Source organism: Microcebus murinus, chromosome 9, assembly GCF_040939455.1.
Source record: "Microcebus murinus isolate Inina chromosome 9, M.murinus_Inina_mat1.0, whole genome shotgun sequence".
Classification (NCBI taxonomy): domain Eukaryota; kingdom Metazoa; phylum Chordata; class Mammalia; order Primates; family Cheirogaleidae; genus Microcebus; species Microcebus murinus.
Window position 1 is genome coordinate 80,719,523 of NC_134112.1, and position 23,917 is coordinate 80,743,439.

The window sequence follows — 23,917 nt, forward strand, 5'->3', positions numbered from 1 at the left end:
CCTCCTCCATCTGAGGTCCCAGCTCCCAACATTCCTCTAGCCAAGACAGATGTTCATCTGCAGGGAGAGCAGTGCTCGAATCTTCCCTAGTGCATTGGACCTGGTCTGGCTGAGGGCCCCACCCCCTCTCGGCCTCCCTGCCTGCTTCCCTCTTGGCTCCTTGCTTCTGCAGTCCCCACAAGCTGATGGGCAGAGTTGGAAGAAAAACTGGTAGATTCCTGTTCTCCACTTTGAGCCTCGTGTGTGTGCTCCTGCAGGTCTCCCTGTGATGTGCAGGGCATCTGCCAAAACACTGTCAGATTTTCATTTTCAAACCTAATCCACAACGCTGTTTTTGTGCCACTCTCAACCACTGCATTTTAGCCAAGTGACAAATGCATGCTATAGAGCTCAGAGCCAAATGCTCCAGGCAAGGGAAGGATTAGGGAGCGCCTGGTGGCTGGATGTGTTTGTGGGTCTCTGCACTGTGAGTTCTGCTTTGGGAGCTGGCTGAGGCTGGACAGACTTTCTCCAGGGAGGATCTGCACCCATGCTAGTTGAGAGTTCTTTGGAGGAGCTGGAGACAGTGTTGTGAGCCCAACCTTCCAAACTTGAATAGGCCCTGTTGGTAGGTGAAGAACGTAATTTCCTCTTTGGGAATCCCAAACTGTGGGAATGTGGCAGGGGAGGGGGTGGTGATGGGGGTCCCAGCTCACACTGATCAGGCTCTTGTGCATGTGTATCAACATTTTCATGAAGGACTTTACCACGAACTAGACCCTAGCCAGCTGGACACCAGGACCTGAACCCAGGCTCCTAGCAACACAGGCATATCCCACTAATGACTGTAGAGTTTCTGCTTCACTTCTCGGGGCCATGTTCTATATCTGTGAAAAGCCACTCCCCAGAGAGTCACAAAGGTCTTCAAGGGGCTGCTCCCAGGACCCTCATTCATCCCAGACACAAGGCAAGACTCCCTGGTCTTGTGTGAAGGTCCCTGGGGTCTGAAGCATATCCAACCCACCCAAAAGCTGCTTCTCTTCCACTTCCAGTGGAATCACTGCTACCGTTGCCCCATCTAACCTTTCCCAAGAAGGTCGGACGGTTCTCCTCTGAAAATATTTTATTGATAAATTAACTCTGAAAGCGTTCACCTCCCACCCAACTGCTATAAAGTCTCCTAGATGGGCTATGGACCCCTGTGGGGAAGGGTCACTTGGAGAGCAGGGAGTCTCACTCTCACAGGGGTGGGATTCCTGGGCATGGGGCCGGAGGACAGCCCCTCTCACTCAGCACCAGAATAGGAAGTGGTGGTCAGGAGTGGAGCACCTTGGAGCATTATTGCTGGTGAATGCCAAGGAGAGTGGGACCCCTGCCAGCCTAGAATTGCAGCTGAGGGTATCAATGCCCGGGGCTCCAGAGAAGGTGACACTGACTCCCAATCAATAGAGCCTGGTTGCTGACCCACCTACCCAGGGGCCCTGAATGGGGAAGGAATGGGGAGAGGTATCTGAGCCAGGCAGGATTGGAGAACGGTTACAGTGTGCAGGTCTGGGGCAGAACAGGCGCCAGAAGGGGCATATGGCCCGTGGCAGCGAGCTGGCTGCCTCTTCACAGGTCTATGGTGTCGCTCCCCACACTCAGCTCATCGATCTGTCGGCAGGCGTCCAGAAATTGCTCCTGCAGCAAGGCCTCCTCCGCCTGCAGCTCAGGAGCAGGCTCTGGGGAGTCGCGGGAGGGTGGGGACAGGGCCTGGTAGGACCCTGAGGCCGGGAGGCTGGGGCTGCTTCCTGAGGGCCTCGGGGGACTGAGGACGCAGACCAGAGGGCAGCGCGGGGGCCTGTCAGGGCTGGAGCATAGCAGCATGGACGAGCTGTCCCTCGAAAGTCCGCACAGCGAGCTGGAGGAGGCACTGCTGCCTGCGGGCCAAGCCCCGGGGGAGGGGAGTTCCAGGGGCGCAGGGGAGCCAGGGGCCTCCTCCAACCTCTCACTGGGCCCGGGCCCGGTCTTCGTTCCCAATGAGGCAGTGCGGTAAAGGCCGAGCCCAGGCAGGGCGTCCCCGAAGGCAGGGTCCTGGAAGAGGCCAGGCGCCAACAGGGCCTCGCTGCAGAGGGCCTCCTCGATGCTACGCCGCAGGTTGATTGGGGATGGCGGGCGGAAGTCCACGGTGTAATCGCTGCAGGGGGAGGAGGCTGGGGACGGGGCCGGGTTGGCCGAGGCGCTTTCGAAGCCCCTGCAGCCCTGGAGTAGGAGGTCCGGGCCTGGCCCTGCCAGGGCGCACAGCTGCAACAGCTCCGCGTCGCCACGCGCGATGGCACTAGGCAGGGTTTCCTTGTCAGGGGCCCCGGTGACCCAGCCTCCGGGCAGCAGCGGGGCCGCGTGGCCCGGGGACAAGCGGAAGAGCTTGGCCCAGCAGCGCGGTGGTACGCGGGGACTGCAGAGCGCCGGGTAGAGGCCCAGCAGCGCCAACGGGAGCGCGACGCCCACCTCGCCCAGGCGCAGGCCCAACTGGAACGCCCACCAGGGCCAGGGCCCTTCCAGGCCGGGTTGGCCACCGTAGCCCAGGGCGTGCAGCACCTCATAGCCTTGCAGGGCTCCGCTCAGCAGTCCGAAGGTGCCCGCCACCGGGGCCGTGCGTGCCGCCCGCCGCCAGGACTCCCGCGGGGCGAAGGGGCTGCGCGCCTGCGGGAGAGGAGTGGCACCCTTGGATCCAGACCCTCCCAGGGGCGCTCCAGCCCGCCGCCGTCGGCCCCCCCAGCAGGAGAGCGCCAGCAGGAGCCCCGAAAGAAGGGCAGCGAGGAAGGCGTGCAGCCCGCGCGAGGCCAGCCGCAGAGGCCGCAGCGGGCGGTGTGCGGCGCTGCCGAGGGCAGCGGCGGCCGCCAGCCCCAGCCCCAGGAGCAGCAGCGCGGCCAGGCCGGCGGGGCACCGCGGCGGGCGCGGCCGGGCCAGCAGCAAGCAGGCCAGCCCCAGGCCGGCGGCCAGGCAGGGCAGTGGAAGGTCCTGCAGCAGCAGCCAGGCGAGCGCGGGCAGTCGCTCCCTGTGCCCGTAGGCATCGTAGAACAGCGGGAAGGCCCGAGTGGTCCCAGCCGAGAGCAGCAGCAGGTCCAGCAGCGCCAGACAGGGGGCGCCGGGCGGGCAGCGCCAGGGCAAGAGGGCCAGGGCCAGCAGCGCCAACAGGGCCACCAGGCCAAAGAGCGCACCTACCCCATACACATGGGCCTCCCAGGCCACCCCCCAGCGAGCCCGGGCCTCTGCCCAGTCGGCCTCCAGGGTCAGGAAGAAGAGGGGCAGCGAGGCCGCAGGAGGCTGCCCCTCACGTTCAGGCAATCCTCCCACGCTGCAGGACTCGGGCCCACACTCTGGCTGCACCGAAGGGTTCCCAAGGCTGGCAGAAGAGGGGTCATCTGAGCCAGAGGTGGGGATGGTGGGGTCTGTGGGCAAAGAACGTTTGGCTGAGGCAGTTAGGCAGCCCTCCTCTGCCCACCCCACAGCCAGTATCCTGAGTGTCCGAGAGTCCCTTAAAGTATCCAGGACTCACTTGTCTTACAAGGGACTCATCAGACCTCTTGGCCTCTCACCTTCCCTGTCCCCAAACTCCTCATCCTGAAGTTTCAGCCCTCATCCTTCCCCCTCTTCCTCCTCTGGATTCCCACCCCACCATCCTCCTGCCCCAGCTCCCAGCTTTGTTCACTTGTGATTCTACTGAAAAGAGTTTTTCTTAAGAAGTCACAGAACTTTACAGTTGGGAAGAACTTTAGACACCACCTCCAGTTCAATCCTCCCACCAGAAAGGAAGCTTTATGAGAACAAGGATTTTTGTTTGCTTTGCTCACACCTGAATATCCATGCCTAAAATGGTTTCTGTCACAAAGTTGGCACAGAACAGATATTCATTGAATAAATGAACCTTCTTATTTGCCAGATGAAGATACTGAGGCTCTGCTGAGAGGCAAAATGACTTGCCCAAGGTCACAAATTGGCAGAGCTGCAACTAAAATCCAGATCTAAGCCCCTTGCCAGGATTGCAAAGCCTCTTCATAATACCAGTTTGCTTATCTCTTGTTCTTCATCCCTGACTCCCACTCCCCAACTTGGTGCCAAGAGAAGCTTCCCCTGGCGTTTTTCAACTGCTCCTCTCATGACCCTGGCTCAAGTAAAAGCCTATGCACTTGTGTGTACATACACATGTAAACACACAAGTGCACACACACAGCCGGGCACTCTGAGAAGAACACCACCGGCCTTCCTGCCTACTATGCCCCAATCCTTGGCTTACCCATGGCTGTGGTCCCCATCCTGACTCAATCGCAAAGCCAAGTCTAAGTCTCTTAATATATATGCCCCGTTGGTCTCCCCCCATTTTACAGAAGGTTACATTGAGATGGACTCACCTGAGTCTCAGAAGCTGCCCTTGAATTGTCCCAGGGAGGAACAAGTGGGGAGATGATAGTGGGATAAAATGCCATATGAGTAAGTGGGCCTCTCAGGTGCTCTGGGATTTGTTAACTCAGGCCCCCAGCCCCATCCTGTGTTCCAACATCTTCCCACATCCCTTGGGGAAAGGGAAGTCAGCTAAGAGAGGGGGAGAGGTAAGATCCCTAACTCTACTCTCCTAGAGCAAGAGAGGAGTTAGAAAGATTTAGACCCAAGGATTCTCCCCATAGCCAGGCAGCAAGGGAAGATGCTGGAAGCTAAACCTCTCCCTACCACCACCTAGCAGGCTTAGCAGGACTGCAGCTACAGGAAAGGATGGGGGAAGAAAGCATGGAGGTGAAGGACGGGGACAGCCTGGCAGGGATGGGGAGGTGGACAAAAGACAAATGTAGAATGTGAGGGAAGGGTGTCCTGACAATCAGACTCTTGCCCCAACTGCCTGGCCATACCCCAGCCACACCCCAGCCATGTCCCAGCTGGACAACACAGGAAGACCCCAGGAACAACCCCACTCCCAGGCAGGGCCAGTTCATGCTGGGGACATGCAAATACAGCAGTTCTGAGGACAAGGAAAAGGAGTGAGGGAGCCAGAAGGCAGCTCTGGGGAGAAGGCAGGGGAGTATGGAATGGACAACGTGGGAGGGCAGAGAGGGAGCAGCCAAAAAATACACACAGTCACTGCCAACTGCAAATGACAGCATGTGACCATCCCCTTCCGTCACATTCCTCCAATCTGAAGTGGGTAAGAACACCTACTGCATAGGACAGTATGAGGATAAGTGAGAGGATGTGGGTAAGACTCTTTGGAGTGGCCAGTGCATAATAATCCTTCAATATATGATTGTTGTCAGTGTCATTGTTACCAGCTAATGTCCATCACTGATCAATCATCATTTTGTGTGTGTGTGTGTGTGTGTGTGTGTGTGTGACCACTTCTGGCCTCAAATGAATTCTTGATTTAACTAACTAAAGGCTGTGGTCTATTTTAAAAGCCTTTAGCACATCTTAAACTTGCTTAGACAATAATTAGTCAAATGAATGAACATCAACACATTGTCTCACTTTATGAACTCTGTTTAAAGAACACCATTCTGATGGCCTAAGCACCCCTGAACACAAATTAAGATGCCAGGCCTCAACTAAATGAGGAACCACTCCGCTGGGAACCAAGAGCTTGCTGGTCAGGGATGGCATCAGTCTGGTACTGGCAGGATCAAATGCACACACTCCCTCACTCCTCATTCTCTGCTCCTTGCCCAACCCACTTCTGCAAAGGGAAGGAATTTGCTTGGTCTTTCTTTGGCCTCTGTGGGCTCTGCAGAGAGGCAGGGAGACCCTGCCTGGGAGCCCACAGTCTGCCCCAGCCTGTCACTCCTCACCACCTCCTTTGCTCACTGTACAGACAAGTGCAGCTCTCAGAGGCCAGCTCCACTTCACTGTCTTCCATCGCCACATCTCACCCATGGGCCACAGGAAACCCCATCTTTCATCTCTGTCCCCAAGCACTATGGCAACTAGAGCAAATTTCAACATTCATAAGAATCCAGAAAAGAAAACCCAGAAAGTAGGCAAAGTACAGGGCAGCTCAAGTGTCAGGAAAGGAGTTCTGAATTAGAGGCACTGATTCCTGGGGTCAGAGCATGGCCAGTGTGCTCTGCACTGGTCCAGGAATGGGTGTGGACAAGTGGCAGAAAACCCAGCTTCTGCCTTTGAAGGGCCCACTTGACCTCACCTCTTGACTCCCCATTGAAGGCTTCCCCAGAAAGAGCCTTCAGTTTCCCACCAGAAGATAGTGATCTCTGGTCTTCCTTTCCCAGAGTCCCTCTCCTGGGCAGGCCTCCCCTATAGGGAGGTCCCTCTCTGGCCCTGTGGCCCCTCTTGACCCAAGGAGAGGGAGGACATGGGATGTCATGAGTGAGTAACTAGTGTGGCAGGAGCTGGCAGGGAAGGGGCAGCTCCATTCAGAGAAAAGTCAGGCCTGATTATCCCCCAGCTGCCCAGATCAAAGGGCTAGAGAGTCACATCACTCTGGATGCTGGACGCTGCAGCCTGGTCAGTAGCCTGGCCCTGTCCCTCTCCCCACCCCCACCTTCAGGATCACGGAGGATTGATACTCTTTGTAGGGGTGACACTCAAAATATTTAACAACTGGATGGCACAGGTGCCAGCCATTCAGAACAGATACAAGCCAGAGTGGTCAGGGAGTGAAGGGGAACACTCAACAGACTAAGGGAAGTAGATACTGATCAACTGGCATAGAAGTCCTTCAGTATGCTATGACCTGTACAATTGTTCTGGTGTGTATGGCTAGATATGAGCTGTGTCCAAGGTGAAGGACACCTAATGCAAGGAAGGCCCAGGAGTCCAACATTAATGGCACCTAGGTTAGAGGTGCTGGGTGCAGTGGCTCACACCCATAATCCCAGCTAACTAGGGTGGCAGAGACTAGAGGATTGCTTGGGCCCAGGAGTTTGAGACCAGTCTGGGCAACATAGTGAGATCCCTGTCTCCAAAAAAAAAAAAAGAAAGAAAGAAAAGAAAAGAAAAGGAAGTGGGAGAGAAAGAAAGATCCTAGAGGAGACAGAGAGAGCTCATTTGTCTCATAACTGCTTACTCCTTACGTGCACGCTGCTGGCACGAACAAGGCCACTGGCCTTGTCTCCAGGAGACCTGTAGCTCTCCCAGGTTTATACAAGAGGAGCAGCCAGAGAGAGGCTGGGTTCCTACAGCCATCAGTGAGGAGCAGGAGTGAGGGTGGGGCCACCAGCCTGCCCAGCTGCACTGCCTCTGATACTGTCCAGACTCATTAAACCTGCCTGGCCAGCACTGTCACTGGGGCCGACAGACTGCCAGCCAGCATCCTTCCCCTGAGGCACAGAGCCTGCCCCCCACCCCATAGCGGATCCTGCCACTGCTGCACACTGGGCTGGATAGCGTGGGGAGGATGGCAGCTCCTCACCCACTCTCTGAGGGAGGGTAGTGACTGCAGCTGCAGTGAGCCAGAGAATCGGGCGCTGGGTTACGTCTGGAGCTGTAAGAAGCCAGGGGGACTAGTAGTTTCCATGCCGAGGCTAGTGTGGGGTGGCTGACAGGTTTCACAGCCACATAAACCCTTTGCGGAGCAAAGCTGGGCCTGGAAATCCCTCTGCATGGCTCCCTTGGCCTCAGCTACCAGAACCTCTCCTGGAGCACCTGTGTCCTCTGCCCTGGTGGATATGTGGGGCCAGGGTTGTGTGTTTGAGAGGAAGGGTCTGGATATATTTGGGGTGCAGTAGGTGAAAGAGGCAAAGTTAATAGCTACTATTCAATGAGCTTCTACTTTGTGCTTAGTATCATGCCAAGAACTTACATTATCTGGAAGATATAGAGTTACTCAGCAAAATAAGTAGTTATTAAACCCTAGATATATGAGAAAATTTAGGTTCAGAGAGGTTAAATAAGCTGCTCAAGGCCATTCATCTAGTAAATAAATGAATTGGGATTCAAAGCCAGGTCTCAGGCCGGGTGCGGTGGCTCACGCCTGTAATCCTAGCACTCTGGGAGGCCGAGGCGAGCAGATTACTCGAGGTCAGGAGTTCAAAACCAGCCTGAGCAAGAGCGAGACCCTGTCTCCACTATAAATAGAAAGAAATTAATTGGCCAACTAATATATATATATAGAAAAAATTAGCCGGGCAGGGTGGTGCATGCCTGTAGTCCCAGCTACTCGGGAGGCTGAGGCAGCAGGATTGCTTGAGCCCGGGAGTTTGAGGTTGCTGTGAGCTAGGCTGACGCCACGGCTCTCACTCTAGCCTGGGCAACAAAGCGAGACTCTGTCATAAATAAATAAATAAATAAATAAATAAATAAATAAATAAATAAATAAATAAAATAAAAAATAAAAAAAGCCAGGTCTCAAGATTCCAGAGCCCGTGGTCTTTCCTCTGCACCACTAGCTTGTCTATGCGCATGTTCTGAAAGGCCCCCTTGAATGAAGGTGGCATCTGTCTGCTTAAGCTCTCCTCTTCAATGTCTTCCCAATGAGGTGCTCAGCTCTGCCCACATCTGACAGCATGTCATGTCAGATCAGACAGCAAGAGAGAGAGCCCCAAGGTGGGGGTGGGGGCAGAGAGGCAGGGCAGGCCAACTGGAGTAGAGGGTGGGGTTGGCGCTGAGGCTGTGGGAACCACGAAGGAATTCCTGCGTCTGTCTGCCCTGATACCTCTGTCTACATCCTGCTCTGCCTGTGATTGCAAAACTCTCAGAGGACCATTACTTAACTCTATGTGGGACTCTCCCCAGCAACACTTGTTCTCAGACTATTATTAATATATATCTCCATGGTGATGATAAAGAGAATGGTGATTATTATGATGACAATGAAATAAAGGGGTCCCAGAACACTGATGAGTGACTAACATGTAGTAAGTGCTCAGCAAATAATTGCCAAGTTTAAATGAACTGGACACTTACCTAGTGATGTTGTTACAATCAAGGCAGAGCTTGGGGAAGCAGCTGGGTCCAGCAGGCTTGGGCTGGAGAGCTTCCTCTCCAGGGTATATGGGGGTGGGGACAGAGTTGTGCCAAAGAACCCTGCAAAGGGAGCACATGGGGCTCAAATGCCACCCTACCAGCTGGCCTTGGCCTCTGGGGTTTTAGAGAAAATCCTCTCCTTCCCCAGAGCTGGCCCTAAGGAAGCCACTGTCCCAAGAATTGTAGCCACATGCTAAGCTTATGTATACCATGAGCTAAGCTAAAAAAAAAAAGACCAAACTAGACTCAGTATATGGGAAAGAGAATGATTCCCTCATGGGAGCAGAAGCCCATGTCCTAGGGCCTGGAAGAAGCAATAGAGATATCCCATGAGTCAAGAAAGAATGGGACAATTCACAATTGCAAAGATGTAGAAACAACCCAAATGCCCATCAATACATGGGTGGATTAATAAAATGTAGTATATGTAGACCACGGAGTTCTACTCAGCCACAAAAAATGATGAACTAGCATCTCTTGTATTATTCTGGCTGGTGCTAGAGTCCGTTCTTCTAAGTCAGGCGTCCTCAAACTACGGCCACATGCGAGTGTTTTTGCCTGTTTGTTTTTTTACTTCAAAATAAGACATGTGCAGTGTGCATAGGAATTTGTTCATAGTTTTTTTAAAACTATAGTCCGACCCTCCAACGGTCTGAGGGACAGTGAACTGGCCCCCCTGTTTAAAAAGTTTGAGGACCCCTGTTCTAAATGAAGTATCACAAGTATTGAGAAACAAGCACCACATGTTACCATCAAATTGGTACTAACTGATATATATGTGTGTGTGTGTGTGTGTGTGTGTGTGTGTGTGTGTGTGTGTGTAACATTCATCAGGTTTTGGGCAGGTGGGAGGGGGGAGGAGGGGATGGGTAAATGCACACCTAATGGGTATGGTGCACACTATTTGGGATGGGCACACTTGTAGCTCTGACTCGGGTGGTACAAAGGCAATATACGTAACCTAAATGTTTGTACCCCTGTAAAATTTTGAAATTAAAAAAGAAAGAACAGTAGGTGCTGGTTAGGTCCCTAGCACAGAGCCTGGCATGGAGAGGTATTCCACAATTCTTTATTGCAATGACATAAACACTCACCTGGAGAACCTGAAACTCCAGAGGCAGAGCTTGGGGATGTAGTTTCACCTGGGGGGCTCAGGCCTGAGAAGTTCCGGAGTGGGGACAGAGTAGTGCCAAAGAATGCTGCAAAAGAAGCCCAGGCTGAAGCTGCCTCCTACATGCCAGGGGTGCCCAGCAGGGCTTCCCTTGGGATGGGGATGGGGTGGGTACTCACCAAAGGGTCCCAGGCGCCCAGCAATCTCTGCCAGACTGGCCCGCAGGCTGGGCAGCAGGGGCAGTGTCCGATGCCCAAGTGTCGGGGCTGCTCCTGCTCTCAGTGCCATGTCAAACTTCAGCTCCAGCTCACTCTGGTGAGGCCTAGGAGCACTGGATGGAGGTGCTGTAGCCGTCAGAGCAGTGTCCCAGGTCACAGTGCCCATTCTTGGCTGATAGGGAGCAGTGGGCCCATCAGTGGGCCCAGAGAGGGGGGATATGGACTCTGGAGGCAGGGAGGAGGCCCAGGGCATAGAGCTGCCTTCAGCGGAGCCCCACTCTGGGGGAGAGTTCCCAGGAGAGCCCACCAGCAGTTCCCAAAGTGGGTCAGTCCTCAGCCCACTGACCACCTCTCCCCCTGGCTCCTGGCCTGGCCCAAGAGAGAGAGGCTGGGTCTCTGTGACAGGGCTCCCCCAGACAGCAGCAGGTCCCCGAAGATGGAATTTGAAGTTAAGTCCCAAGTTGAGAGAGAGCATAGAGTCCTCACTCTGAGGTGGTGGGGTCAGAGTGGTGAGAGGGGCACCTGGGACAGAGGAGGCAGGCTGGGGGCCCACAGGAACAGCAAGCAGGGCCCAGCAGAAAAGCCCCAGCCCCAGACAGCCATGCCCTGCCATGGCCCCACCTGGCCTCGGGTGCCCTTGGTGGGCAGTGGGCTCAGTTCTTCAGCACCTTTTGAGCACGAAGGTCCTGGAAAGAAGAGAGGCCCTATGAGCCCTGGCCACTGCCACCTTCTTCCCTTTCCTGGGATTGGATGCCCCAGAGAGAGGCTTCTGATCACAGAGAAGCAGGTGGTGGGCACAGAATGCAGTGCTCCACCCAAGGAGATCAGGGTACTTCCTGTACCTTCAGACCCCAGCACAAATCCCTGCCTTGCAGTTTCTCCTCCCCAACCTGCTGTGGGGGGACTGGGGTCTGACTGCAGCCAGTGGCCTTCATTCTTAACTGACAGCACAGGGGATGGACTTGGATTCCCAAGCTCAGATTTCTTCCCTCCTTCACGCCCTATGTTTCCCTGAGCCTTCCCTCCTCCCTGCAATATTTACTGGGGCCCACAGAGTGCCACATACCCTTCTGGGCATACAACTGCCAACAACCAAGCCCTCCCCACCCCCATTTCTGTCCCCAATCTCAGGTGCTGGCCCTCTCCCTCTCAGAACCCTGGCATACAGGGCCTGGGGAGGGTGGAGCCCAGCATCAAGTGACCTGGTAGAGCCGGGAAGGCCACCCAGGTTCCCACCAGAGAAGCAGGGTTCCCAGTGGGGCAGAAGCACCCTCCCCTGAGCCCCTCCCCTCTTTTCTGGGGCTTGGCCTGCTCTCTTCTCCAGGGCCCTGCAAGTATTTGGGGGAGGGGCAGCTTGGCGATCTAGCCTTCCTGGGGGAGAAGGCCAGGCAGGCGAGCCAAACCCGCAAGGGGCAGCTGCGGTAGGCTCCCACCCCTCCCCAGAACTCTCCCCTCCACCTGCACACATCTGGTGGAGGAAGGGAGGGTGAGCCAGGGACACACGTGCACTCGGCACCCTTACATCACACACACAGCCACACCTAGCACTCGTGACACACTCACCCACTCACCCTTCGCACACTCCTGCCCCTGCACACACAAGCACACCGTCCTGCTGACCCCCTCCCTCCTGCATGGGTTCAGACCCAAGCTCTGAGAGCTCCCAGCCTCCCTGTCTCTCTCACTGGCGCACCACAGCACATACAGTACGGAGAGGCACACACCCCCTCCACACGCATTCACACACTGTAGAGGCACACACCTCACATCGTCACCCCCCACCCCTCGCAGGCCACACGCGCGCACACACTCCCCGGACCGGCCCACCTGCTCCTCTCGCTCCCTCCCGCAGGCAGGTCTCCCAGCCAAGTCCCCCGAGAAGGGGCGGTCGCGGCGGCCAGGGCGCCAGCAGGGCAACGCTCCGTGGCGTCTCGCCAGCTCTCTCCGCGGCGCCCAGCGCCCCGACTGGAGATCTGGACCCCCACTCCCCGACGCCCCCGCGGCTCGTGGGGCGACTGCAGCTTCGCAGACCCTCTGCCCCCGGCTCGGGCCCCGGGCCGCAGCGCTCTCACCAGGCGGGCGCCCGACTCCGCGCTCCGCACTCCGCGCTCCCTCCCGCGGCGCAGCCTCCTGGCTCCGAGCCTGGCTCCCGGCGAAGCTGCCCGCGCCGGGGCTCCGCGGCCGCGGCTCTGACTGCCCGCCCTCCCCCGCCGCTCCCGCGCCCTCCCTTCCTCTCCCCCCTCCTCCTCCCACCCCGCTCGCAGCCCGCCGTACGCCACACTCCGGCCGCGGAGCGGGCGCGCAGCAGCGCCGAGCCGCGGCGGCCTCGTGCCGGTGGCCCCGCGCGCGCCCATTCACCCAGCGCTGCCAATCAGCCGCGGCAGGCGCCGCGCTCTCAGCCTGGCCAGGGCGCCACGCACTCCCAGGGCGGCCCGGCACACACGTCCACACGCACGCCTTCCCCAGGAAACACACCGCAGGTCAGGGCGCGCGCCACACACACACACACACACACACACACACACACACACACACACGGCAGCCTGGCCCAGGATGACAACTCCCCCCCCCCCCCCCCCCCCCCGCCATAAGACCCACCGCGTTGGTTCATCCTCCACCACACGTAGAAGTATAATAGGTACTTCTACATTCCTTATCTCATTAGTCGTCACCACAACCCCGTGTGTGTCCCCATTTTGCAGATAGGTAAGACTCAGAAAATTACCGAATTTGCCTGCGATCGCACAGCTTGGCAGAGACTCGAACCCAGTCCCCCTACCCGCCCTCTCCGCCACCTGGAGGCTTTCACCAGTTGTACTACTGCACGGGAGTGCCTCCACGGGTCACAGGTGAACTGCCAAATGTCAATCCGGGTAACATTTCTTTTTGCTAAAAAGTATCTTTCAAAAATACTCAGTTTCAGAAACGTCGGCTGGAAAGAATGGTGAGTGAAGCTGCTTGTGAGAGGTGGATGACAATATTTCTAGTAAGAGGTGAGAGGAGAACAGTAAAATCAAAGGAGCGTGCAGCCTGGCGAGAAAAGAAGAGGGGGGGGGGAAGCTGACACATGTGGAAGATGACCAGGACAACAGAGGAACCAACACTGTGGATACTGCGTGGATCCTGTTATGCTGTAGTAATGGCTGGTTTAAATAGTACTGATTCACTTATGTGTTTTTGAGTGTCTATATCCGTTCATGTTCTCTCCCCAAAATGCTAGTGATTTAAACATATGCAGAGAACGTTAAACACTTGAGGCTCCCTGCTCCATTTAAAGTTTCCCCTCAAAATCCATACATCCGACTGTGTGCCGAGCACTGTGGAGATTGCTTTGTGTGAGTCTCCTCATTCATTTCCCATCACAAGCCTCAGAGAGAGAGAGAGAGAAATTATTGCCACCATGTTACAGCCCTAGATGTGACCCTGAACCCCCTTTCCATCTACACCCCTCCCTTCTGCTTTTGGAGGAGGGGAGGAGCATTGCTTAAAGAGTGACCTAGGGCAGTTTCTGTCTTAGTTATCAAGATGTAGCATAGCACTTTGCCCATGGTAGATGCTCGATGACTATTTGATAAGTGAAGAATGAATGAAGGATTCTGAGGACCGTCTGGGCCCTGGGTTGCATTTCAGAAAGGTATAGGGATCTCACTTCCTTATCACAGAATCCCAATTGATGTCAAATCAAATTAGGCCACCAACGGAGCTCCTCTTGTATTCATCAAGGATAAAGTCTGGGATTGATTCTGGGTCCCTAAACAAAACATTGCATCTCCCGATGTACCTGCAGGGGTTACTATAGCAGCCCCTCCCCCAGTCCATTAGGGGCTGCCTGGAGGCTACATCCTGGGATTCAGCCTCTGTTCTTTCTTATATACTTAATAAAAGTTATCCCACTGGACACATTTTCTTTGAATCCTCCTCATAGAAAAGCCCATTTCCTGCTAATCACATTCACTTAAAGACTTCTAAATGGAAAGACAGAAATAAACAAATCTCAGTACATTAAAATAGCAACTCTCCATGGCCAAGTAAGGTTATTCCCAGGAATTATAATTTTAAAAATATATTGAAAATGCAAGTTAGAGTTCTGGGGTTAGGATGGTGATTGAATGCATACATCTAATTTCACTCCCTCCTCACACCCCGTTAAACATCAGTAAAGAGATTTTCAAATCAAGAAGTAAACCTGCAAAGATAGAGAGATCAGGAAAGGAGATGACAACAACAGAATTTTTGAGACAGGATGGCAGGCAGTCATGCGGTTACTGACTTCTCAGCCCTGAGGAAAAAGACATCTCAAACTGGCAGTGGGGAAAACTGAGAGCCAATTTATATTGAAAGGTTCTCAGAAGGCACAGAAACTGGCAGTCCAAGGTCCCTCCAGAACTGTGGAAGAGGTTGCTAAAGGCAGGACTGGGCTGAAATGCAGTTGAATCCCTAGATCTCTATCTCCAAATCACCGGGCAACAACAGTCCTTCTCATATAGCAGCCACAGCCTGGGGGATTTTCCTCTAAACAAGGTAAGATGGAAGGTATCTAGACTTCGAAACCTCCATGTACAGTTGTGAGCAGAGAGAAAATGCTGAAAACAAGGGTATTAAGTGGCCATGTCGTATGGAATGCTGAAGGCAGAGACTCTGAGCCTTCTCCCACAACTAGCTCCCAAAGTGGTGGGAGCAGGACCTATGCTCACCAGGCTGGAGATGGGAAGACTTTATCTTGGGACATTATACCAGAAAGATCTAAACATACTGACATAAGGGGTTCTTCAAAAACAGCCCATCTAGATCATCTTACTGTGCCGAACCCAACCTATGAGTTCAGAGTTTCAGACCAACTTCACACCCCACCCCCCAATCTTAATTATTACCAAAGATTACCAGACACCCAGGAAATTATCTAACACAGAAGAGAGAGATAAAACAAACAAAGAGAAAAAGTAACTTGGAGGAAACAAGTTATATAGAGAGATGGCATCAAAAAGATCATTGTTAATATCCTCAGAGAGATGAGAAGATACTGTAAGCACAAAACAAGAATAAGATCCTATACAAAGGGACATTCAGAGAACAACAACAATGATGTCTTAGAAAATAAAATTGTGATTGCAGAAACAAAAACTTCAATAGGAAGATTGGAAGACAGGGTTGATTAAATCTCCCTAGGAAATAAAGCAAACATACTAAAAGATAGAAAATATAGGAGAGAAAATATAAGAACATTAGAGGACAATTCCAGTTCAACATCAAAATAACAGAAGTTACAAAAAGAAAAGAAGAACCAGATGAAAGTGAATGGAAGGAAATCATCAATTAACTAGTGTGAGGACATTTTCCAGAACAGAAGGACATGAGTTGCCAGGCAATACAGGTGAGTCCACCAAGTCCCCAGCACTATAAATGAAAATAAACCCACACCAAGACAAATTAAAGAGAAGAATCCAGAAACTTCCAGGAAGAAGGGAAAAAAATTAATGTGCAAAGAATCAATTCTCAGAAAGGCTTTGAATTTCTCAACAGCAACACTGGAAGTTAAAAGTAATACTTTCAAAATACAATCATACCCTAGTAGGGGAGGCAAGGAGGGAGTGGTTATGACAGGGGAGGAGAACTCAAGAGGTTTCTATACAGGTCATATTTCTTTTCTTAAACTGTGTGGAAGATACAGAGATGTTTATTTTCTTATTTTTTAAAAAATCATACATATAGGCCGGGCACAGTGGCTCATGCCTATAATCCTAGCACTCTGGGAGGCCAAGGCAGGTGGATCACTCAAGGTCAGAAGTTAGAAAACAGCCTGAGCAAGAGCAAGACCCCGTCTCTACTAAAAAAATAGAAATTAATTGGCCAACTAAAAATATGTAGAAAAAATTAGCTGAGCATGGTGGCACATGCCTGTAGTCCCAGCTACTTGGGAGGCTGAGGCAGAAGGATTGCTTGAGCCTAGGAGTTTGAGGTTTCTGTGAGTTAGGCTGATGCCACAGCACTCTAGCCTGGGCGATAGAGTGATACTCTGTCTCAAAAAAAAAAGCATACATATACTTGAAGAAAATTACTTTCAACCTATAATTCAAACAATTGATCAAGTAAGAAGTTAGAATACAGGTATATACATTTTCAGACATGAGATTTCAAAAGGCTTACCTCCCATATACAATTTCTGAAAAAGTTACTAAAGAAAGTGTTCCACTAAAACCAGAGAGTAAAGCAGGAAAGTAGAAGACATGGGATGCCAAAAACAGAGACCCACCACAGGAAAGAGGCCAAGGAAGCTCCTTGTAAGATAGTGAAGGGGGATCCCGGGTTGTCAGCTGTGCATCACGGATAGAGACATGGGTTCAGACTGGAGCAGTGTAACTAACTCAGCAGGCAGACACATCGACAGCTGTCATCACCAAGATCCCTGCTGCCAGTGTACCATTTCTGGAAACCTCAGGTCAGAAAGTCTGGTGAGCCTGACCCTGATTCTTCTTCGTACTTGCCTTATCTTGACCAAGTGCTATGAGCCTCCTGTTCTCCCCCCATACCCTGCTGCCTGATCAGGAAATGTTCTACTTGCCCTGCTCATGACAGGAGATAGGAGTGAGCTCCTAAGCAGAAAGCACAGAGCAGCCAGTTGCCTCTGACAACATTCCATCCAGATGTCCAAGGTCTGGTCAACACAACAGCCCTGCCATATGCCCTCATTGCAGCGAGCTCTGTGTCTCCCAGACTTCCTCATGACCTTGCCCTGACATCACTAGAAAAGGTTCTTATGAAATCTCGGGGGAGCTAAAGCTACGCCAAGAGCCAGAGGGGCTGGTCAGTCAGCATCTCTTCTCCTGGGAGTCTTCATCTGGTACAAAACTGTCCTTTTCTTTCATGGTTAGGATGAAGCTTCCTTCTCAGTATTGTTTAGGAATATACTCATATGTGGTGAAACCATAAACAAAAGCAATGAAGGATTAACCTAAAGTCAAGACAATCATACCCTGGGGTAGGGGAGGCAAGGAGAGAGTGGTTATGACAAGGGAGGAGAACTCAAGAGGTTTCTATACAGGTCATATTTCATTTCTTAACCTATGTGACAGATACATAGATGTTTATTTTCTTATTTTTTAAAAAGTATACATACACTTTCTTTTTTAATACACTTTAATGTACTTTTCTGAATATATTATTCACTTTTCAATAAAAATGTAAATGCATTAATATAATTTATTACGTCAATAGGCCAACTCAGAAAAATATATGATCATTTTAATAGATATTCAAGAGACATATTCAAAAATTAATAATGGAAAGACATTTCCTTAATTGATGAAAAGTCTATTTCGAAAGAACAGCTAGCCTCATGCTGAGTTAAATATAAGAGGAATTCCCATTAAATTAGAAATGGAGATTCTGCTATCGATGTTGACATTGAACTTTGTTTGACAAGTTGTAACCCATGCAATAAGAGCAGAAGCAAAAGAAAGGAGCAGACAAATAGAATAGAAGAGGCGGGGGAGGAGATTAAGGAGACGGAAGAGGAAGAGGAGGAGCAAGAGAAATAATAAGTACAGAATATTGGAAAAGAGGAAAGGAAAAGCCAAAATATCATCATTTTTGTGAAAAAAATGGAAAACCATTGGGAAAAAATGTGGTTAGATTAAAGCTAAATATTCTTATCAATAGCTTAATAGCTTTTCTACATAAGAATGAGGAGGAGAAAATCCCATTCAATATAGACAAAATGCCTTAAAGAAAGAAAGAAGTTTGTCGAGAAGTGAAAAGAACTTATGTGAAGAAAACTACAAAACTTTACTGAGAGAGATAAAAGAGGACTTGATAATGGAGAAACAATGCTGTGGTTTTTTGAGGGGAGGAGGATTGTTGGTTTGTGTTTTAGATACAGGGTCTTGTTCTTGTCTCCCAGGCTGGAGTGCAGTGCAATCATAGTTCACTGCAGCCTCGAACTCCTGGGCTCAAATGATTCTCCTGCCTCAGCCTCCTGAGTATCTGGGACTACAGGCATGAGCCACTGTGCCAGGCTAATTTTTCTAATAGTAATTTTTTTTTTTTTTTAGAGACAAGGATCTCACTATGTTACCCAGGCTGGTCTTGAACTCCAGGCCTCAAGTGATCCTCCTACCTCAGCCTCCAAAATGCTGGGATTGTAGGCATGAGCCACTGCATCCAGCCAACTCTTGTTTAGTTTATGGATAGAACCCCTCAATATTTTATAAGGTCATTCGTTCTCTCAAAATTGATTTTTATTTTTAGTACTATTCCAATTAAAATATCAATATCATTTTTTAACATTTGAAATAATTATTTTAAAGCTCATTTGTAAGAATAACAGGCAAAAATACTTTTAAAATCTTTGAAAAAGAAGAGTAGCAAATGTGATGCATAGCAGTAACTCGCACTATTTATAATAACAAAACACTGGGTGCTACTGTATGGTCTAACAATAGGGAAATAGCTAAATAAATTATGAAACATCCCTAATGCAATTGTCATAAAGAAAGTGTCAAAGATTGTAATGAAATGAAAAAATAAATATGTTACAATGTTAATTTTTCAAACCATGTGGAACTAAAATATCAACCAAAAAAAAAAAAAAGAGAGAGAGAAAAGGAGTACATAAAAGCACATATACAATAGCCTCACAACTGTTACTTTTATGTATTTATACACATAAATGCCTAGAAAAGGGACAGAAAGAAAATACGATGAGATTTTAACAGTGGCTATCTTAGGCTGCTAAGATCATGGATAGTTTTTACTTTCTCTGTATATTCCTAACATTTTTACATTTACATTTTTCTGTGTATTCCTAAGTTTCTGGCCCAAACATAGATTACTTTTTTTTTAACATGAAACCTGTTTAATTTGTATTTGCGCTTTTAATTTACATGAATGACATTGGATAATTGGCTTTATTCTCTTTCTTTTGTCACTCAATATTTTAAAACATTTTAATAGAGTTGATTTTTTTATACCAGTTTTAGGTTTACAATGAAATTGAATAGAAAGAACAGAGATTTCCCATCACCCCTCTGACCCACCTATGCAAAGCCTCCCTCATTATCAACATCTGCCCCCAGAATGGTGCATTTGTTATAATGGATGAACCTACATTGACATATCAGCCAAAGACCATAGTTTACACCAGGGTTCACTCTCAGTGGTAAACATTCTATGGGTTTGCATAAGGCCATGTATCCACCATTATAGTATTATACAAAGCAGTTTCGCTGCCTGAAAAATCCTCTGTTCTCCACCTGTTCATCCCTCCCTTTCCCTAACCCCTGGTCTCCACTGATCCTTTTACTGTCTCCATAGTTCTGCCTTTTCCAGAAGATCATATAGTTAAAACCATACAGTATATTTTCAGATTGGCTTCTTTCACTCAGTAATATTCATTTCAGTTTCCTCCATTTATTTTCATGGATTGATAGCTCATTTCTTTTCAGCATTGAATAATATTCCATTATGTATATGTACCACAGGTGATCCATTCACCAACTGAAGGACATCTTGGTTGCTTCCCAGGTTTTCAATTATGAATAAAGCGGCTATAAACATCCTTGTGCAAGTTTTTGTGTGGATGTGCTTTCAATTCATTTGAGTAAATGCCAAGAAGCATGACTACTGGATCGTTAGGTAAGACTATGTTTAGTTTTGTAACTAACCATCAAACTCTCCTCCAAAGTGGTTGTACCATTTTGCATTCCCTCCAGCAATGAATGAGAATTCCTATAGCTCTACATTCTTGCCAGCATTTGGTGTTTGGGATTTTTGCCATTTTAATAGGTGTTTAGTGGCATCTCATTGTTGTTTTAGTTTGTAATTTCCTTACACCATATGATATTGAGAATCTTTCATGTGCTTATTCACTATCTGTATATCTTTGGGCTATCCTTCCAGGTCTTTTGCCCATTTTTAAATCAGGTTGTTCATTTTTTTACTATTGAGTTTTAAGGGTTTTCAAAATATTTTTAATAACAGTCTTTTATCAGATATACCTTTTGCAAATATTTTCTCCCAGTCTTTGCTTGTCCATAGGTTAGTTTTTAATCAGGGGGAAAAAGGCCATTCCAATTTAATACAAATCACCCAGGTGTGTGTCTCAACACCTGATGCACCTCTATCACCTAAGAATCCTGTGATCTCCCTGGGTCCCAGACTAGGATTTCCCTCACTCCCTCCCAGTGGCCCTGGCCCACATCTTCCCAACAGCCACTTCCCTGTCTAGCCTTCCTGAGCTTAGCTGCTCTCTCTCACTCCCTCTCCGACCATGCACCAAGGCTTTCTGCCCCTTCTCTCAGGGCAGAGGGTGAGGCCACATTCCAGGGATACTCCTGGGGCTGAGTCCTCATGGGAGGGGACAGTGGACCAGGAACATCATGGGGTTTATGCACCAGCCATCTGAAAGGGGAGTTGGCTTGTGCCAGGGAGGCAAAGGGAGGGGATATCATGATGGAGGGGCGGTGGCAGGAATACTGAGAAGACACAGGCCTGGAAGAAGACACAGCTCCTCTGTGGGGCTGCCCCCTTCCAGGAAGGTCAGAACACCTTCCCCAGCATCCACAGGTCCAGGGCCAGCAGCTGACTGCCTGCTCTCTCCAAGACAGATGAAGAAAACTGGGGTGAATGAGAAGCAGAGTTGGGGCGGGGCTTGAGAAGTAGGAGCCCTCCCTCCCTGGTCCCTGTCCCCCCTTCCTCCCATCGTGCCCGGCTCCTGGGGCTGGGGAGCTGGACAGGCCAGCAGAGGGGCCCTCCAGCGAGTTCCTGCTTTTCATCTCTTTGTGTCTTTAGCTCCTGTGGATTAGAGGTTAGTAGGGCAAAGGTCAGGGAGGTCTGCTGCACACATTATTTTGTAATTAAAACAACAACAGTGTTTTCATCTTTTGTCAAGGGCAGCTGCTCCCAAATGTCTGCTTTGTGGGTCTCTATCCCCTCCTTTCTTCAGCCCTCTGGGCTTAACTCAACCTTACTGTTTCCAGTGTATCAAGTTCTTCACTTGCAGAATGGGGATAATAACAGTTCTTCCCTCATGGAGTTACTGTGACCACCGGATAAGTCAATACATACAGAGTGCTCTGAACAGTGCCTGGCATACAGAAACGCTGTGTGAGTGTTTGCTGCTATCTGTACCTGGCTGCTGTGATTCCCGGAGTGGAAAATGAGACCACTGGGGGGAATGGTGGAGGTGGAGAAGCCTGGGTCAGTGAACAGAAGAGATTAGTGGGTACACCGGGACAGGCAGGGAATAAGAGACAAACGGGGCTAGGAGAGGAGGGGGTGGGCTGCAAGGTACACTCTCACTAGCAGGTAGAGGCAACAAGGCTGGTGGCTGGTAGGAGCTGTGCAACCAACCACTTGCAAGATTGATCTGTTTGGCCAGGCGCGGTGGCTCACGCCTGTAGTCCTAGCACTCTGGGAGCCTGAGGTAGGAGGATCACTCAATGTCAGGAGTTCGAAACCAGCCTGAGCAAGAGCGAGACCCCGTCTCTACTAAAAATACAAAGAAATTAATTGGCCAACTAAAATATATATATAGAAAAAAAATAGCTGGGCATGGTGGCACATGCCTGTAGTCCCAGCTACTTGGGAGGCTGAGGAAGAAAGATTGCTTGAGTCCAGGAGTTTGAGGTTGCTGTGAGCTAGGCTGACGCCATGGCACTCTAGCCTGGGCAACAGAGTGAGACTATCTCAAAAAAAAAAAAAAAAAAAAGAGATTAATCTGTTTGCTTTGTAGGACAGAGTGGGCCCCAGGGAAAAGTGTCTTGGTTCTCATGTCACTGTAAAAAAGCACACGACTTGCCCACTTAGATCAGAGGCCCCCTACTCCTGCCTCTCCCACCCTGCCGCAGACCCATGGACCACCCAGACACAGGATAAGGGAGGCTGGGGAGATAGGTGGATGGCAGTGCTGGGGGCTCTGATCCAAGCCCCTCCTCCAGCACAAATGCCAATATCAACAGTGGGAACAAACCTCAGCGGGGCTTTGGCTTTTGACAGCCTGAAGGCTTTCCACAAGTGCCAGGAGAATGCAGCTGTTTCACGCAGCAGGGGAGTGGAGACCGCTGCCTGTGACCCCTCCCCTCCTGGGGCATGCCCCCCATCCCTCAGGTCATCAGAGAACAGGGACAGGAGCAGCTGAGGGGCTTGTGGTGGAGGGAGGATGACAGCAGAGCTACCAGTCAGCACGCAGCACGAGAGGCACAGTCAGGGTGTCGGTGCACAAGGGAAGACATCCTCCTTCCCCTCTGGAGCCCCAATCCAGGCCCCCAGCTCACCTCTGCAGGCATCCCCCCTCCTGTGGCCAACAGCTGGGAGGAACCTCATGGCAACTCTTGTCTCAGGCCTCCCCCCACGTCTACCCCCACGCTTGTTTCCCCTGAGATGTGAGGCTTCATCGTGTAAGTGGCAGATTCCTAAATGGCAATGGTGATGCAGGAGTCACTTGTCTCCCTCCCCTACCTAGGCTAAGCAGGGAGGCTGAGGCAGTGGCTGGGGTAGGGGACATGCCCTGTGCCTGGGGCTGCTGAAGGAGAAGAAAGGAATCCTTCCAGATGCCCTCAGTTCCTTTTCTCTCCCCCTGGCACCCCCTTGACCCTCTCCAGTGGGTGGGCAGTTTGGTATCTGGGGTACAGGCTGTGGGCACAAACAGCTTGTATTCTCCAAGTTTCTGCTCTCTGCTCCCTGCACCCCACCACAAGTGGAGCTCCTGAGCATGTGGACTGCAGGGGGCGCTGGGGGAGCCGCTTTGTAACACCTGCCCAGGAATGAGAACCTGGGTGTAGGGGCACACTGGAAATACAAGTGCCTGTGGCCATTAGAGCAAATTGCCCAACATACACTTCCTGTTTTACAAGGTAAAATAGGCCATTTGTCGAACTCCATCCCAGATTCTGAAATCCTAATCACGTGTCTAGGTCAGCCTTCCTTGGGAGCTGGCGGCGCTGTGTTCCAGTTCCGCCTTGGCAAAGCTGTGAGGACCACACCCCTTCTTCTTCCAGGCTGGGCCACTGCTGATAGGAGAGTGAAGTCATGTCTGCAGGGCAGGGACAGGAAAGGCTGGGAGGGTGGAGACCGCCATGGAGCTACAGGGCAGGCAGGAGGGTGGGAGGTAATGAGTAACCCAGAGGTGGATGTTGAGAAGCTGAGGGGAGGAGCACCCTGCTTCATCCTGGCACCCAAGCAAGGCCAAGTTCTGGCCCCAAGGGACCAGTCTCTGCCAGGGAAAGGAGAGGGGGCAGCTGCTCCCACCCAGGCCCTCACAGCTGGCATCAGGGGGTGAGCATGACATATTGTGGGAGCTTCAAAAATACTGACTCACTGAACAAATGCAGAGAAGGAGAAAGGAATGAGGGTGGGCCTAGGTCCTCTAGGGCCTCGTACTCGAAGTGTGGTCCGTGGACCAGCAGCGCTGTGGGCACTACCCAGGTGCTTGGTAGAAAAGCATCTGCACTTCAGTCAAGTGTGAGTGGAGCTGTCTAGAGGGGAGAGCAGGGTTGCACCGCCCATCCCCACCTGCGTCTCCTTATAGACATTCAGCCACCTTGGTGACCTGCCCTGGCTTGAACCAGGCCCAGGTAGCTCCCCTGTCTTGTGGCCAAGCCAGTCTGGGCAGGTCCTTCCAGAGGTGGGGAGTCAGGGCAGTAGGGAACAACCCCTCATCTCATGCCCT

The 23,917-nt window shown here is 51.1% G+C and overlaps 1 protein-coding gene across 2 annotated transcripts; it reads right to left on the bottom strand.

The window, feature by feature from the left end:
- Positions 1 to 1,087: 1,087 nt before the first annotated feature.
- PRRT4 (proline rich transmembrane protein 4) lies at positions 1,088 to 12,445 on the bottom strand. Of its 2 annotated transcripts, XM_012789126.2 has the most exons (5): positions 12,327 to 12,445; positions 10,216 to 10,940; positions 10,020 to 10,124; positions 8,866 to 8,985; positions 1,088 to 3,410 (listed from the first exon to the last, which is right to left on the bottom strand). In XM_012789126.2, the coding sequence occupies exons 2-5, from the start codon at positions 10,865 to 10,867 to the stop codon at positions 1,591 to 1,593; spliced, it is 2,697 nt and encodes an 898-aa protein (XP_012644580.1). In that variant the 5' UTR covers positions 10,868 to 10,940; positions 12,327 to 12,445; the 3' UTR covers positions 1,088 to 1,590. The 2 variants fall into 2 exon arrangements, with proteins under 2 accessions (XP_012644580.1, XP_075862304.1); XM_076006189.1 differs by lacking the exon at positions 12,327 to 12,445 and having other exon boundaries at positions 1,133 to 2,155; positions 10,216 to 10,975.
- Positions 12,446 to 23,917: the final 11,472 nt, after the last annotated feature.

Bases quoted from the DNA above. Each gene is read 5' to 3' on its own strand.
- PRRT4 (XM_012789126.2), bottom strand. From the start codon at position 10,867: ATGGCAGGGCATGGCTGTCTGGGGCTGGGGCTTTTCTGCTGGGCCCTG. The intron at 10,125-10,215 runs GTGAGTACCCAC...CTTCTTTTGCAG, and splicing joins TGGGCGCCTGGGACCCTTTG to CATTCTTTGGCACTACTCTG. The intron at 8,986-10,019 runs GTGAGTGTTTAT...CTCCCTTTGCAG, and splicing joins TGGAGTTTCAGGTTCTCCAG to GGTTCTTTGGCACAACTCTG.